The sequence below is a fragment of the Citrus sinensis genome, chromosome 1, assembly GCF_022201045.2.
Source record: "Citrus sinensis cultivar Valencia sweet orange chromosome 1, DVS_A1.0, whole genome shotgun sequence".
In the NCBI taxonomy this organism is placed as follows: domain Eukaryota; kingdom Viridiplantae; phylum Streptophyta; class Magnoliopsida; order Sapindales; family Rutaceae; genus Citrus; species Citrus sinensis.
Window position 1 is genome coordinate 2,761,277 of NC_068556.1, and position 12,623 is coordinate 2,773,899.

The 12,623-nt window shown below is 35.7% G+C and overlaps 2 protein-coding genes across 3 annotated transcripts; one reads left to right on the plus strand and one right to left on the minus strand.

Moving 5' to 3' along the window:
* The first annotated feature begins 500 nt into the window (after positions 1-500).
* Positions 501-2,763, plus strand: LOC102620448 (hypothetical protein). Of its 2 annotated transcripts, XM_025097250.2 has the most exons (5): positions 501-730; positions 815-945; positions 1,943-2,087; positions 2,194-2,309; positions 2,453-2,763. In XM_025097250.2, the coding sequence occupies exons 1-4, from the start codon at positions 594-596 to the stop codon at positions 2,288-2,290; spliced, it is 510 nt and encodes a 169-aa protein (XP_024953018.1). In that variant the 5' UTR covers positions 501-593; the 3' UTR covers positions 2,291-2,309; positions 2,453-2,763. The 2 variants fall into 2 exon arrangements, with proteins under 2 accessions (XP_024953018.1, XP_006476158.1); XM_006476095.4 differs by lacking the exon at positions 2,453-2,763 and having other exon boundaries at positions 2,194-2,412.
* A 4,191-nt stretch (positions 2,764-6,954) lies between these two features.
* LOC102620158 (protein ALTERED PHOSPHATE STARVATION RESPONSE 1) lies at positions 6,955-10,970 on the minus strand. Its single transcript, XM_006476094.3, has 4 exons — positions 9,698-10,970; positions 9,025-9,206; positions 8,530-8,753; positions 6,955-7,980 (listed from the first exon to the last, which is right to left on the minus strand). Exons 1-4 carry the CDS (start codon positions 10,722-10,724, stop codon positions 7,176-7,178), a joined length of 2,238 nt encoding a protein of 745 aa, XP_006476157.1. The 5' UTR covers positions 10,725-10,970; the 3' UTR covers positions 6,955-7,175.
* Positions 10,971-12,623: the final 1,653 nt, after the last annotated feature.

Sequence of the window (12,623 nt, forward strand, 5' to 3'; positions counted from 1 at the left end):
TTGTTTGGGATTTATTTTTTATTAAATTTAGGGGTATTTTTATAATTATAATTTTCTTATTTTTTAAAGTTTTTATAAAATAAAATGGTCTTTTAATTTATTTGAGGATAAAATTATTATTTCATTTAAATTATTTAACGGTATTAATTAAAAAGTGACTAGTTGATATAAATTTAAAAAAAATAATGAAAAGAATATATTAAAAAATTTTATAATTAAATAAATATAAAATAAGAAAAAATGGTGCAGTGATAATTTCCCAATTGATAATTATCAAGAGAAAATTCTTTGACCCAAAAGCACCATGTGATGCAGACTCATCTAACAAGTAACAACATGGAACATGGTTTCCTCACCATGGCAACATATATAGTCCATGATAAAATCAATAATCAACCAATAGGATCGGGTCGGGACCCACCAGCCCACGGTATTGGCCCATCAAGGCAAAAGCGTTCTCTTCACGCGACTGCCCACGAGCCACTCTATAAATGCCACACGCGCTCATCGCCATCCAAGGCCACGCGCCAGCTAGCTACAGCCTACAGTGTTGAGCGAGGGAGCGAGAGAGAGGGAGAGGATATTAGAGAGGAATGCAAACACTGCAAGAGAAAGCCTCCGAGTGGAGCGGAGTTGACCCAGCGGACGCGTTCGCCATTGACGAAACCAACTTGTTTCGGAAGCTTGGCCTTCAAACTTTCATCAATCTCTCCACCAACTTCTATACCAGGCATGCGTATTCTTTTAACTAATACATCCATTAATAATTTTTAAGTTGTTTTATTAGATTCGACGTCGTTTTGTGGGAATACAGGGTTTATGACGACGAGGAAGAGTGGTTTAGGTCAATTTTTGCAAATTCGAATAAAGAAGAAGCAATTCAGAACCAATATGAGTTTTTTGTGCAGAGAATGGGAGGGCCTCCTCTGTATTCTCAGAGGAAAGGTTAGTTGATTTCGATTTCTAATTTTATTCAATTAAATTAATAATCTTTATAATACTTGTTAATTAATTTCGCTAAGCCTTATTTTTATTAGATTATGAGATCATTTGAGTGTGTTTTTCACAAGTTATTGGTCATGCACAAATCAGATTCAGGGGAAAATGTTGATTTGTAGTAGCCAAATTTACTCATCTTGATTAGGCTTGAATAATTGTGGGGCATCTCAGAGTTTTCAGCGGTATTACGCAGCTTATGCTTCAATTAAATCACTGCATTCTTTGAGTTTCTATTTTGGCTTTTACTCAAATCTGATGATGTTTAGTAGAATTAGTGGCAGTATTTAAGCTGATTATTATTGCTCAGCAAACAATATACATCCAAAGCTTTCGATTAGAATGCATACAGATGTATTTTGGTCTTTTGTTCAGCTACTTTCTTGGATTTTTAGGCAGTCTGTATTTTCAATAATATTCTAGCATGTTTAGTTTTTATCCTGTGATTACATGCCTGGAGGTATAAATTTTGAGTTGGAATTAGTGATTGGAGATGTAATCCTAATTATTTTTGCATTCTATTGAACAGCATCATGATGCTAAATTTTGGTTCGCCAATGATGGGGAATGACAAAATGAGTTTGAGTCCCTACAAGGGACTCATCCTCCCATGTACATTTTCATAACTGTGCTATAGATTTTGCCTGTATTTGGTTCATATTTTTGACCTATGCCTGGTAGACGTTTGTAATGTCAGTAGATAATAATCAGGGGAAAGAAAAAAGAATACAAACTTATAATTTATTGAATAGCATCATGATACCTTTGCAAGTATAAATATACAAGACAAAACTTTTACACTCCTGTAATTTCTTCCTTTCTTTCTTTTATTTTTTCCCCTTTTTGGATGCAAGTTGGTAGTTTCCATTCATTTTGAAAATATATGAATGCAGAGTTTAGAAGATGTAATATAAATATACTTTTTTTTTTGGCTTTTGTCTGGAAGGCCATCCTGCATTAATTGGACGTCATCGACCATTCCCAGTAACACATCAAGCTGCAGAGAGATGGTTACATCATATGCAGATTGCACTAGACAGTACCCCAGAAATTGATGCTGACTCAAAAATCAAAATGATGAATTTTTTCAGGCATGAGTTACCAATATTCAATATTTTCAATTCATTCTCTCTGGGAATGTTTGTTGTTTCTCTTTTATCAAAGTTCTTATGATCATGCATATCTTTTGTTTTTCAGACACACTGCATTCTTTCTTGTGGCTGGAGATGAGTTGAAAAATCACAATCATCAACCTAGATGCAAGGATGAGACTAGCAAACCAGCTGCAGAGTAACAACAATATTAACAGAGGGGTATCATCATTCATTGAACCCTCTAAATAATGCACTGGTGTAAAACCAAACTTTCTCATAGCTTTCATTAATAAATCTGAAATCTATGGTTTTCACTTATTTATATTTTGAAGCAAAACTTGAGAGTTCTATTCTTATTTCAGGTCTGCCTTTTTTTTAATTTCTTGAACTGATTGTTGGTTCAAGAATCCTGCTGTAAGAGGAGTAGTTATGAATTCCATAGACTACCTCCATTGGGGTGGTAAAGGAAGGGTATCGATTTGTAGAAAAAAGGCCTCAACCCCTTTGGGGTTATCTTGCACTTTGAAGACGAAGCAGAAAAAAGAATAAATATAATGATAATTTAATTCTTTGCCGCTGTATTAAATAGGAGAGAAAATCGAAATTTTACATGCACATGACATTAGTCCTCATCTTTTTGTTTACTAATTGAATTGCTACCATTTCGACTTTTCATTAATGTCTCTAAACTTGCATTTTTTTTTTCCCTTTCATATTTTCATAATTATTTTGGTCTCAACCCAGGACTTTGCAGCTGAGTTTTTAATTTTCGAAATCTGATCTAAACCCCCCAAATCCTAATTATATTAAATTGTGAATTATACAATTTTATTCACTTGATTTAGATTTGGGTCTTGAGTGTTCTGCAAATGTTGGCTGGGAGCCTGGGAGTTGGGCGGTCGCAGCAGGTTTAAGATTGAGGTGTCTGGGCTTTTGTCTTTTAATTACACAATTGAATATAAATGAGTGGGTGATTGAGGAAACATCAGGGCCAAGTATGAGTGATTTATTACAAACATACCCTCGTACAAGTTGGAATGAGTTGATCGAAATTCAAGCTTGGCTGCAACCCATAAGCTTGAAAAAGAAAGGAAGTCCATTATTGGGGTGTATTCAAAGTTCATACATCATCAAATGGACTTATGAAGTACTCGTGCTCGATTTAGATTGTATTTTTTTTTTACTAAAAGACAAAATTCATAATTTAAATATTTTGCGCATGGAGAGTTATGTGCATCAATTCATACACAACGACAAAATTTCAAATGGTGTTGGTATTATTCAATTACTTACGATAATATAATTTTGACATTAGTGGTACGATGATGAGGTGAGGTGGTATCCACATCATCTAATTTTTATTTTTTTTAAGAATATATGTCGTCACTTGTAGAAAGTCTTAAATACTATGACGTTATCCAGTTACTTAAAAATATATATAAATACAATGTATTTATGATAATTTTAATTCCTTCTTATTAGGAATATGACGAGGTAGAGAACTCGAGAATTTAGCTTTTATAGCTCCAAATCAAAGTTGGAAAATTCAATTGTTAGTGTTAGATTTACCGAAGCATCCCAGATGAACTCCATGAGTTATATAAATGTAAAGCTGCCACCATCTTTCCATCAATCAATTAGTTGAATCCATGTGACTCACAAAATAACAATCATTTATATAACGAAGCGATATGATTAGAGCAGTTCCATTTTAGAGACATATCAGATCATAGAGAATCTGTACCGATATTATAAAAAGAATTATGACCATAATTAGACCCACAAGTGATGCTGCAAATCATTTAACCACCAAAAAATAAAAACCTTTTAACATCGTAACATGTCAAAGTGGATCAGTTGCTACAAGTTGGGTTTGATCACAAGTTCATCATTGAAGACAGTAATTATAGGGAAAATTTATTAACAAATGATCATGATTTGAGTCTATAATCTTAGAAGCATCGTTTTAGTTCCGAAAGCAACAATTTTAACAACACCGTCTCCCTAGTGATGGTACGTGCCCAATTATGATCAATTATCAATCTTTTGATTTATCTCTAAATTATGAACTTCATGGTTTTGGCTCCAGCTTTTGAGATGTTCCCATTAAGCTTCGTCAAATTCTATGACGCAATTCAAAACTTTGGTTAAAAAAATATATATATTGGAAGCATGCCATAAACAAAACTGCACATGATATAAAAGAAAAGAATACAAATATATATTTATGCTAGCTGCTCAAGAATCTCTTTGCTTTCATAATGATGTCTTCCACTGGTGCATAGTCCAAAAAAAAAAAATTGAAAGGGCATCTTCATCACATGCTTATCAACTTAAAATAATGACCCAAAAGTTTGAAACTTTCAAGTTTGTATATATTTTTTGCACTGCGTTGAGATCAGAACCTAAAGTTTCAAATCATACTACCCAGAATAAAAAATACCAAAAAAAAAAAAAAGATTGGAAACCATAGAAAGTATCTCTCATTTCCAGTATTGACCTTCAAAAGTATTGTTCAAAATCATTGGTGTTCGTAAATATGAATCAAATACGATAATAGTGACCAAATATGATAAGGATACAAGGCAGGATGATGATTATATCATATGAAGAATACACAAAAAAAAAAAAAAAAAAGTCTATTCTAGTCTCAATATTTTGTTCAAAGTTATTTTATTCTCATATCAACCCAACAAATTAAAGTGGTCATGTGAATATCTCGATGATCTGGCGTACCGAGCTGAGAAAGATCGATAAAGATTATCGGGTTCCATGGATCCGGTGCCTTGATCGAAATTCTGAGAGTAAGTATCAGGGTCGTAGTATCCTTGGAATGTAACAGGAGATTGATGAACTTTCTTCTTTTCACCTCTTGTGATCTTTCTCCATATCGTTCTCCATCTTGAATTGAATTCCTTACTTTGATGTTGGCTGTAACACCGGCCGAGTTTTATCGCCTCGCCGCCGCTGCCGCCGCCCGATTTTCGCCACATTTTGAGTCCCATTGCTTGATGCGGAGACCTGAGGGACCTGTTAATTTTTTTTCTTTCTGCACGTTAATGTTTTCAGCTAGCTACACTCAAACTCTCAAGAGGGTGATGTTTATGAAAAAAAAAAAATGCCTTGTAGCATAAGCTTATAAGGTGTCTATTTTTATAGTGTGTTTATGGAAATTGGAAGTGACAAAGATGGCTACAAAGTGAGCGCTTGGCTTGGCTTACCAAAAAAAAAAAATGAACAATAATACAAACAGATACTGGACGGACACCAATATATGCAACAGAAGCTTTTGGAAATTTATGTCAATGGCCTTAAATTAACACTAATTTACAAAAAGAGTCCATTTCTTGATTGAACTATCAAAAGAATCCTCTTAAAAGCTAATGTGAATATGTGATGCCAAGTGCAAGACCAATAGACAATCGATATGTCTAACAAATTTGATAAGTTGGGTTCTTTCATAAATTAGCCCTAATTTCAGGGTATTTCTGTAAATGAATTAATCTTTACAAAGGCCGAAATGAAGCATTCAGCAGCCCGCCAGCCAACTTTAGCTGAGATGAGAAGAGCAGCTTAATTGGTTATTGGTCAAATTAAAGAGCCGAAAGAGTCTGACTTTGCACTGGCCGCGTGCCGATTAATTATAAAACTGGCAGTCAGTCCATTTACATACACCAAAATGTATTGAAAAATTCAACGAAGAATGCCATATTTAATTCAGATAGACAGATAAGTATTAAGTGAGGATTTAGAATTTTCAAAGCTTCAAAGCTGGTGGGTATTGTGAATGCCATAGAGGAATTAAATAACGATGATGAATTGTGGGCATTGTTTTACTTTTATTTTAAAGGAAACTGAAATTTGGTGGCAACGTGTTCAACATTGGTCAAAATTTTCAAATCTAGATAAGATCAAAATTGGGTTAAATTAATAAAAGTGATCATTTCATTCACATACAATACATAAAATGTGAAAGTTTATATTCACCTCTGTTGCAAATCAAATAGGATAATAACCAAAATTCACATAAATCCAATTGCGTGTCGGTCCCCTTTTGAGCCCAAGGCCAATGGAAGTAGGGGTATAACCAAATTTTCACAAATAATAAATAAGAGTTTAAACTGGAATTTAGTTTATTTTTACTTAGTTTTAATTAGCTGACACTCAAATTTACAGTCTTGACATTATAGGGTTTCAAGTTTGTTGCGTATAATATTCGTCCTTAAAAAACATGTAGAATTAATATACTGATTCCACCATTAAATGAACATATGATTAATTTTCTTTTTCTTTTTCTTTTATCAATTGCATCGTGTGCCATTTGTATCTCTTAAATAATTATGAAAAGTCAAATGTACACCTGTGTTGAAGATGCCTCTGGACCTACTAGGGACAAGTTGGTTTTTTTCTTAAAAATTTTTTTTTAACTTATTTAATTGTGTTTTTTTTAAATAATTTGGCTTCTATAACTTTGAAGATTTTACTTATCACCCATAACTACTCCTATGAATTTTGGAGTGGCCCCTGGATTTTTTTATTCTGACTCCATACCTGATACACACACAAGACACAACCAGAATCTAGTAGAAACCGGGAAATTCCGATCATAAAGCTGAAGCAATCGGTCAGAAAATCTCATTGGTTGTTGGTATCCAGTAGACTGCATGAGCCAGAAAGCAAAAATTTCTCCTAAAGTACAAAATATAAAATATTTCCATTTCAAGGATCTTCAAACGCGCATGAAACCAGCTTTAGAGCTTGCTTTCTGTTTTTGGGTCAATTTGCGGTCAACTGAGCCCTGATTGTACATTCAGATAAATCTCTCAAGAGGAAAAAAAGAAAAAAAAAAAAGGGTAAATAGATGTCTGCAAGTCTCATCAGAATCACCTTAAAATTCCAACTAGCTAGAGAGCTGCAAATGATACAACAACAAAATTTCTCCAAGCTAGAACAAAGACTGCAACTACATTCGCACTGCCAAGAAAAATCACAAACATCTTGTAGTAAAACTACAAATGACCACCAATGTTTTCACTTAGAATACACAAGGACCCCAAAAAAAAGGGAAAAAAAGAGCTTAAATTATCATGAAGCCACACGACCGCCATTTGAATTTTGTGACTGGGTGATGGATCTCAACTTTTCATAGGCATCGAAAGAGGCATGAGCAAAGTCTGAAACTGCACGGAAAAGATCAGGTAATCGTAACTTAAGACTCCCAAGAGACTTCTCTCTCACTTGAAGGCAGTGTCTTCTGAAAGCCTCCGTTTCTTCTTCTAACCTCTTTCTTAAGCTCTCAATCACAATTTGCCTGTCCAGAACAGGATCTCTCGTATTTGCATCGTCACCCCTTTCTGCCTCAGATTCTTCAGAATGGGTCTTTTTGTACTTCCGGTGCCACTCTTCATATGCATGGGTCTTACGCAAAAGCTCTTTCCTGGTTTCCTCACATTTTTCCTTCAGCTTCATCTCTTCTTCCTGATGAAGCATTATGGTTTTTATCACAGCAGCAAAGGATGAAATTGCAGATTTGGCTATCTCATCAGGAAGCTTTTCAAGATAATCATGCCATGAATGAAGGAGGGCTTGAATTGGGGGATTTGGGGCTCTTGGTGGGGATGTGACTCTCTCTTTCAAGCTGCTTTCGATGGGGATGAGATTTAACTTTAACCAGCTAGTTAGAGCTTGGATGAACTGTTTTTGATGATTCACGAACTTTTCAAACTCTGTATGCCATTTCTGGACAACAGTAAAGAGTTCTTCAGTGCGTTCATGGTGGTGCTGGGTTGTTTCCTTGACAGCATGGGCGATATCAAGTGGCTTGAGTTCTGAAACGATGGTCAGCTGGCTGTCATGATGTATACACATATTTTCCCACATTTTGGCCATCCTGCAGGGAGAGTATTAAACATGCAAGTCATTGTGGAATTCTGTTATGGATTTTCTCAAGCACATTAAGTAAAGCAACACAACATGAAGACCAAACACACAAAAAAAAAATAAAAATTCAGGAGTATAACAAATGGAAGCAGGAAAACTGTTGCTCTTTTTTCACAATATGTATCTAGGTCCAGTACAAGAAAGAGAACCATGGTACCCAGCCAAGAAGTAATAGAAATCCAGCCTACAATAGAAAGTGCTACGTGGTTCACTGATCAGGCAACTATTTCGTACACTATATAAAGATACAAGGGTGATGAAAAAAGCAAGTAACTAAAGAACAACTAGCAAATGCAAGAACAAAATTTCACCATAAAATCTACTAGGATTCTTAATTTACCACATAAAAGCAACAATATAATGCACGAGGAAAACTGGAAAACAAATAAAAATAATGAAAACCATAATTGCTTCTTCATGTACGACATAGAGAAGGATATAATAACGTAGAAAGCACAAATTTGAATTTTCGAATTAGTATTTGTAAATAGAAGTTTACCCATTAACAAGGGCAACAAGCTTTGGGTACAACTCCTCATCACGCAACCGATTTACTTCCGAAACTGATGAATCCATAGTCTGCATGTCAACGACATATTTTGTATGCAGATGAGCTACAGCTGCTTTTGTTTTTTCCAACATTTCATTAGCAGATCCACGTTTCTTCAGCTTATTAAGCATGGCAACCTTCCTTTGATACTCAAGCTTCATAAGCTCAGCTCGCTAAAAACATGACCAACACGTCAATGAGGCTCAACACAACAGGATAATAACATTAAATTGAAAAGACGTTATTCCCAAAACAAAACAAAAGTTAAAAAGATATAGTCCTTGCCAAACATGCAATAAGATTTCAAGCAAGGAAATTGAAATTTCCATGATTAGATTTGTAGTGGATATAATCACTAATCGGTACCCTAAAATGTAACATGAAGAAACCAAAAACAAAGGAGATCCGTCAATAATAAGAAATACAAAAATTGATGAAACTTACCTTAACTTCTTCAAAAAGTTTCTTTTCCCATGCCAACATTTTATCCAGCACAATAGCAAGAGTCTCATAGTCTTCTAAATCAGCTTCGTTCCTCTCAATTTCGGCATGTGGTAAACCCAAACCCCTGAAGGACCTATTCCATGTAATAACGCGCATGACCCTTGCAGAATGATCAATAAGAGCTGTGGCCAATCAAGCACATAACTTAATAAAATAGTATCTATATGATGACACCATTAATTTCATTTTCATGATGACAAGAAAGTTGATTCATCTTCACACTAAAATAACAGTAAAATGTAAACTTTTTCTTATTACATTAAAGTTTACTTCAGGAGCGTTTTAAAAAGAAAAATGTTAAAAAAAAAAAAAACTCAGATGCAAGTATGCAACTTTGGCTTTTGAAAACAAAAGGGCAACAACAGATCCAATTGAATGCTAAGAAGAGATTCTTAAAACAAATAAAAATGTGATATAAAAGACAACATATAACCGCAGAGCCCCATTTGCTCACATGAAAAAGAGAATCAACCCACTTGACTCGACATTATTAAATTCGAGCAAGATCTACATTCTACAACAACTTTTTGAGCAAAAATCAGTAAACAGTGCATCTGAAAAAAAAAAAACAGAAATAGATCAATGAAGCATGAAACTGAAATTGAAAAATTACCGCGATTATCGGCAAAATTGGAGTGATAATGCAGCCTATTAGCCTCGAGCATGTTGGAAACATCTTTAGCCGATTGCGAAGCCTTCAAGAAATGATCATCTATTTGATTCAGTACTTTCATCAAACTCACCGTTGCAATTGCCCTCTTACTAACAAACTCTGCAGGCGCCGTGCTCGCATGCTCAATCACCACCTTCCCCTCCACCTTCTCTGGCACACTGACATTAATATCACCATCATTTTTCATAAAATCGTCCACATTTTTATTACTATCAATACTAATATTATTTTTAATATTGCTGTTGATGGTAGTTTTATTGCTAAAAACATTATCATTAGCATTCACGTTTTCCATATGACGCTCCTCCTCTTCTGCATGATTCAAGCTGGGCCCCGCCAAGTGATCATCCACCATGAAGAAGTATTCCCAAGCCGCGGCCGGCGTCGGCCGCATCTCCGCTGTCCTCGGCGATGACGTGGATGCCGACGCCATATCCCTGTGGGACCCACCGAATTTATTTTTATTCTTATTCTTCTGGGTGATGCTTTCATCCTCTTCTGCTTCTACTTCTTCTTCTTCTTCTTCTTCTTCTTCAATGTCGTTTTCGTTCTCGTCTTCCTCATCTTCTTCTTCCTCCTCGTCTTCGGTGATGGCGACGTTATCGAAATCCAAAGTCTGCTTTTTGTTCTTCGAAATGACCGGCAAGCTGGCGGCGCGTTTGATGGGGCTGGGGGAGAAGTTGGGAAGGGGCGGCGGAGGCGGCGGGAGGGTGTCGAGCGACGACAGCGGCGGCGGAGGAGGAGGAGTGGGGTCCAGCGGCTGCTCGAGGTGTTGCTGGTTGTCTACCGATTCGCCGTGGGCGAAGTCACTCAAGGCGGCGCCGACGTTCTTGAGAGCGAAGGAGTAGCCGGAGTGGCCGGATGCGAAGGCGTTGCGAGCTGAAACCGCATCCTTCATAAGATTCCGACGGTCTTTGCTACGCGCCACCGCCTCTTCATTGTCTATTTTCGACTGAGCACACCCCATCAGCTTACCAAGTAAAAATTTAATATTTTTCTTCTTCAAAATGAAAAATGCAGAAAAAGCAGTTAACGGTTCTGATTTTCACATTCAAAGATAGTTTTTCGAGAGAGAGAAAGGGCGAAAGAGGATGAGGGTTTTGGCGATGTTGAGAGAGACAGAGAGAGCGAGAGAGAGAAGGAGAGAGTAGAGGCAAGCTAAGAAGTAAGAACAGAGAGTGAGCGAGTGAGTGGGGGAGCTTCAGAAAGTGTGTTGGCACATTCGGTGAGAGTATGAATATGAAATTTACTCGCTCTGATTTACTACGAAGTGTCCTTATCAAACATTTTCAAAATAACGGTCACATTTCTTGAGGCAAGACGGCGTCGTTCCGATTCGTTTGGATTGCGGAGGTCCGTTAAATGACGGTTCTGGTTGGCTTGCAACTTTTATCATCACAATTCACAGGTCCAAGGGACAGCTTGGATCACGGCTTTTTTTTTTTTTTTTTTCAATTATTAGTCCGAATGTGGTCACTTGGCGTCGTGTTCTCCCATTTTCCACTCAGAATTAGTTCATCCAGCGGTCTTAGGGATTAGTTAGTTGTTGAAATTTCGAACCAAATGCGTATCTCGATTTACAATTGTTACCCGAAAAAAAAAAAAAATTGTTTACAATAAGTGGGTAAATGATTTCTTGAATATTAAATGTAGAATAGACTATAATATTCTCATGATTTAATTTCAACAAAAATTTACTTAAGTGATTGATGATGCTTAATTAATTAAAAATAAAATAATTAAATTTTAATCATACATTAACACTAAAAAATTAATGATACAAGATCTTTAGAAACTTGAGAACTCAAATCAATTGAGGATCTAATTCAAAATAATAGGTGTCGTTTAAACTGTAAAACTGTTAAAATAAAAAATGAGAGCACACCAATTATTAGCAAAAGAATTCTATATAAGAGGAAAATTCACGTACTAAACACATAACGATCACTTATAGGCACTGTAAAAATAGGACAAATATCTATCAATCACTTGATGTTTCATATTTTATCAAAAGTATACAAAAATCTTTTTCTTTTATAAATTTCCATCAAAGCTTACAAATTATATCACCCTTCTGCTTTTCCCTTCATATTGTTAGAAGACTTAAAAGGCTATCAACAAAATGACTATTTTATTCCTAACCTAAAATTACTACTTGGCCTTACTAAAAACAATTATAAAAGCAAAGATAAAGATTTTTTTTTTTTAGAGCAGCTCAAAATCTGTTGCCAACGGCTGAGAATATGTGGAAGAAGAAAGTGAAGCAGGACCCATGGTGTTAAAGATGTGGCTGTAAAGGGGAAAATGTATTTCATGCACTGATGGAGTGCAAAGCATCCCAAAAGGTGTGGAAGCTTACAAAATTTAAAGAAGATGTGAAACCCTTGCCAATCAAGACATGTTGAGTGTGCTACATGTATTGGCAAAAACAAGAAATATCAGAGACTTGGAAATAATAGTGGCAATCTGCTAGACGATTTGGTATTTCAGGAATTTCTTTATTTTCAAAAAAAATAATCTAAATGTTCAGCTAGTAGTGGCAAAGGTTGAAGCAACAATGGAGTCTTATAGAAGAGTTAGAGTCTCGCCAAGACAAGATTATTCGAAGAAAGGGTCTTATTCACAACCAAGTTGGAAACCCCCTCCTGAAGGTTGGCTTAAAATGAATGTTGATGTAGATGTTAGGTCAAAAGATCAATATGTTAGGCAGGGAATTGCCATCAGAAATCACAAGGGATAATTTGTAGCTGCTATTGTAAAGAAATCCAATTTTTATGGCAATGTAGCATCTGCAGAAGCTGAAGCAGTTGATTGGGGTTTAAAAATTACAGAAATGCAACATGTGTCCCTCTAAATGTGGAGTCCG

What these genes read in the sequence shown, in the direction of transcription:
- LOC102620448 (XM_025097250.2), top strand. Translation starts at nt 594, where the DNA reads ATGCAAACACTGCAAGAGAAAGCCTCCGAGTGGAGCGGAGTTGACCCA. An exon ending in TCCACCAACTTCTATACCAG is followed by an intron (nt 731 to 814) that starts GCATGCGTATTC and finishes GTGGGAATACAG; the next exon opens with GGTTTATGACGACGAGGAAG. An exon ending in AAAATGATGAATTTTTTCAG is followed by an intron (nt 2,088 to 2,193) that starts GCATGAGTTACC and finishes TTTGTTTTTCAG; the next exon opens with ACACACTGCATTCTTTCTTG.
- LOC102620158 (XM_006476094.3), bottom strand. Translation starts at nt 10,724, where the DNA reads ATGGGGTGTGCTCAGTCGAAAATAGACAATGAAGAGGCGGTGGCGCGT. An exon ending in CAATTTTGCCGATAATCGCG is followed by an intron (nt 9,207 to 9,697) that starts GTAATTTTTCAA and finishes GATTGGCCACAG; the next exon opens with CTCTTATTGATCATTCTGCA. An exon ending in AACTTTTTGAAGAAGTTAAG is followed by an intron (nt 8,754 to 9,024) that starts GTAAGTTTCATC and finishes TCATGTTTTTAG; the next exon opens with CGAGCTGAGCTTATGAAGCT.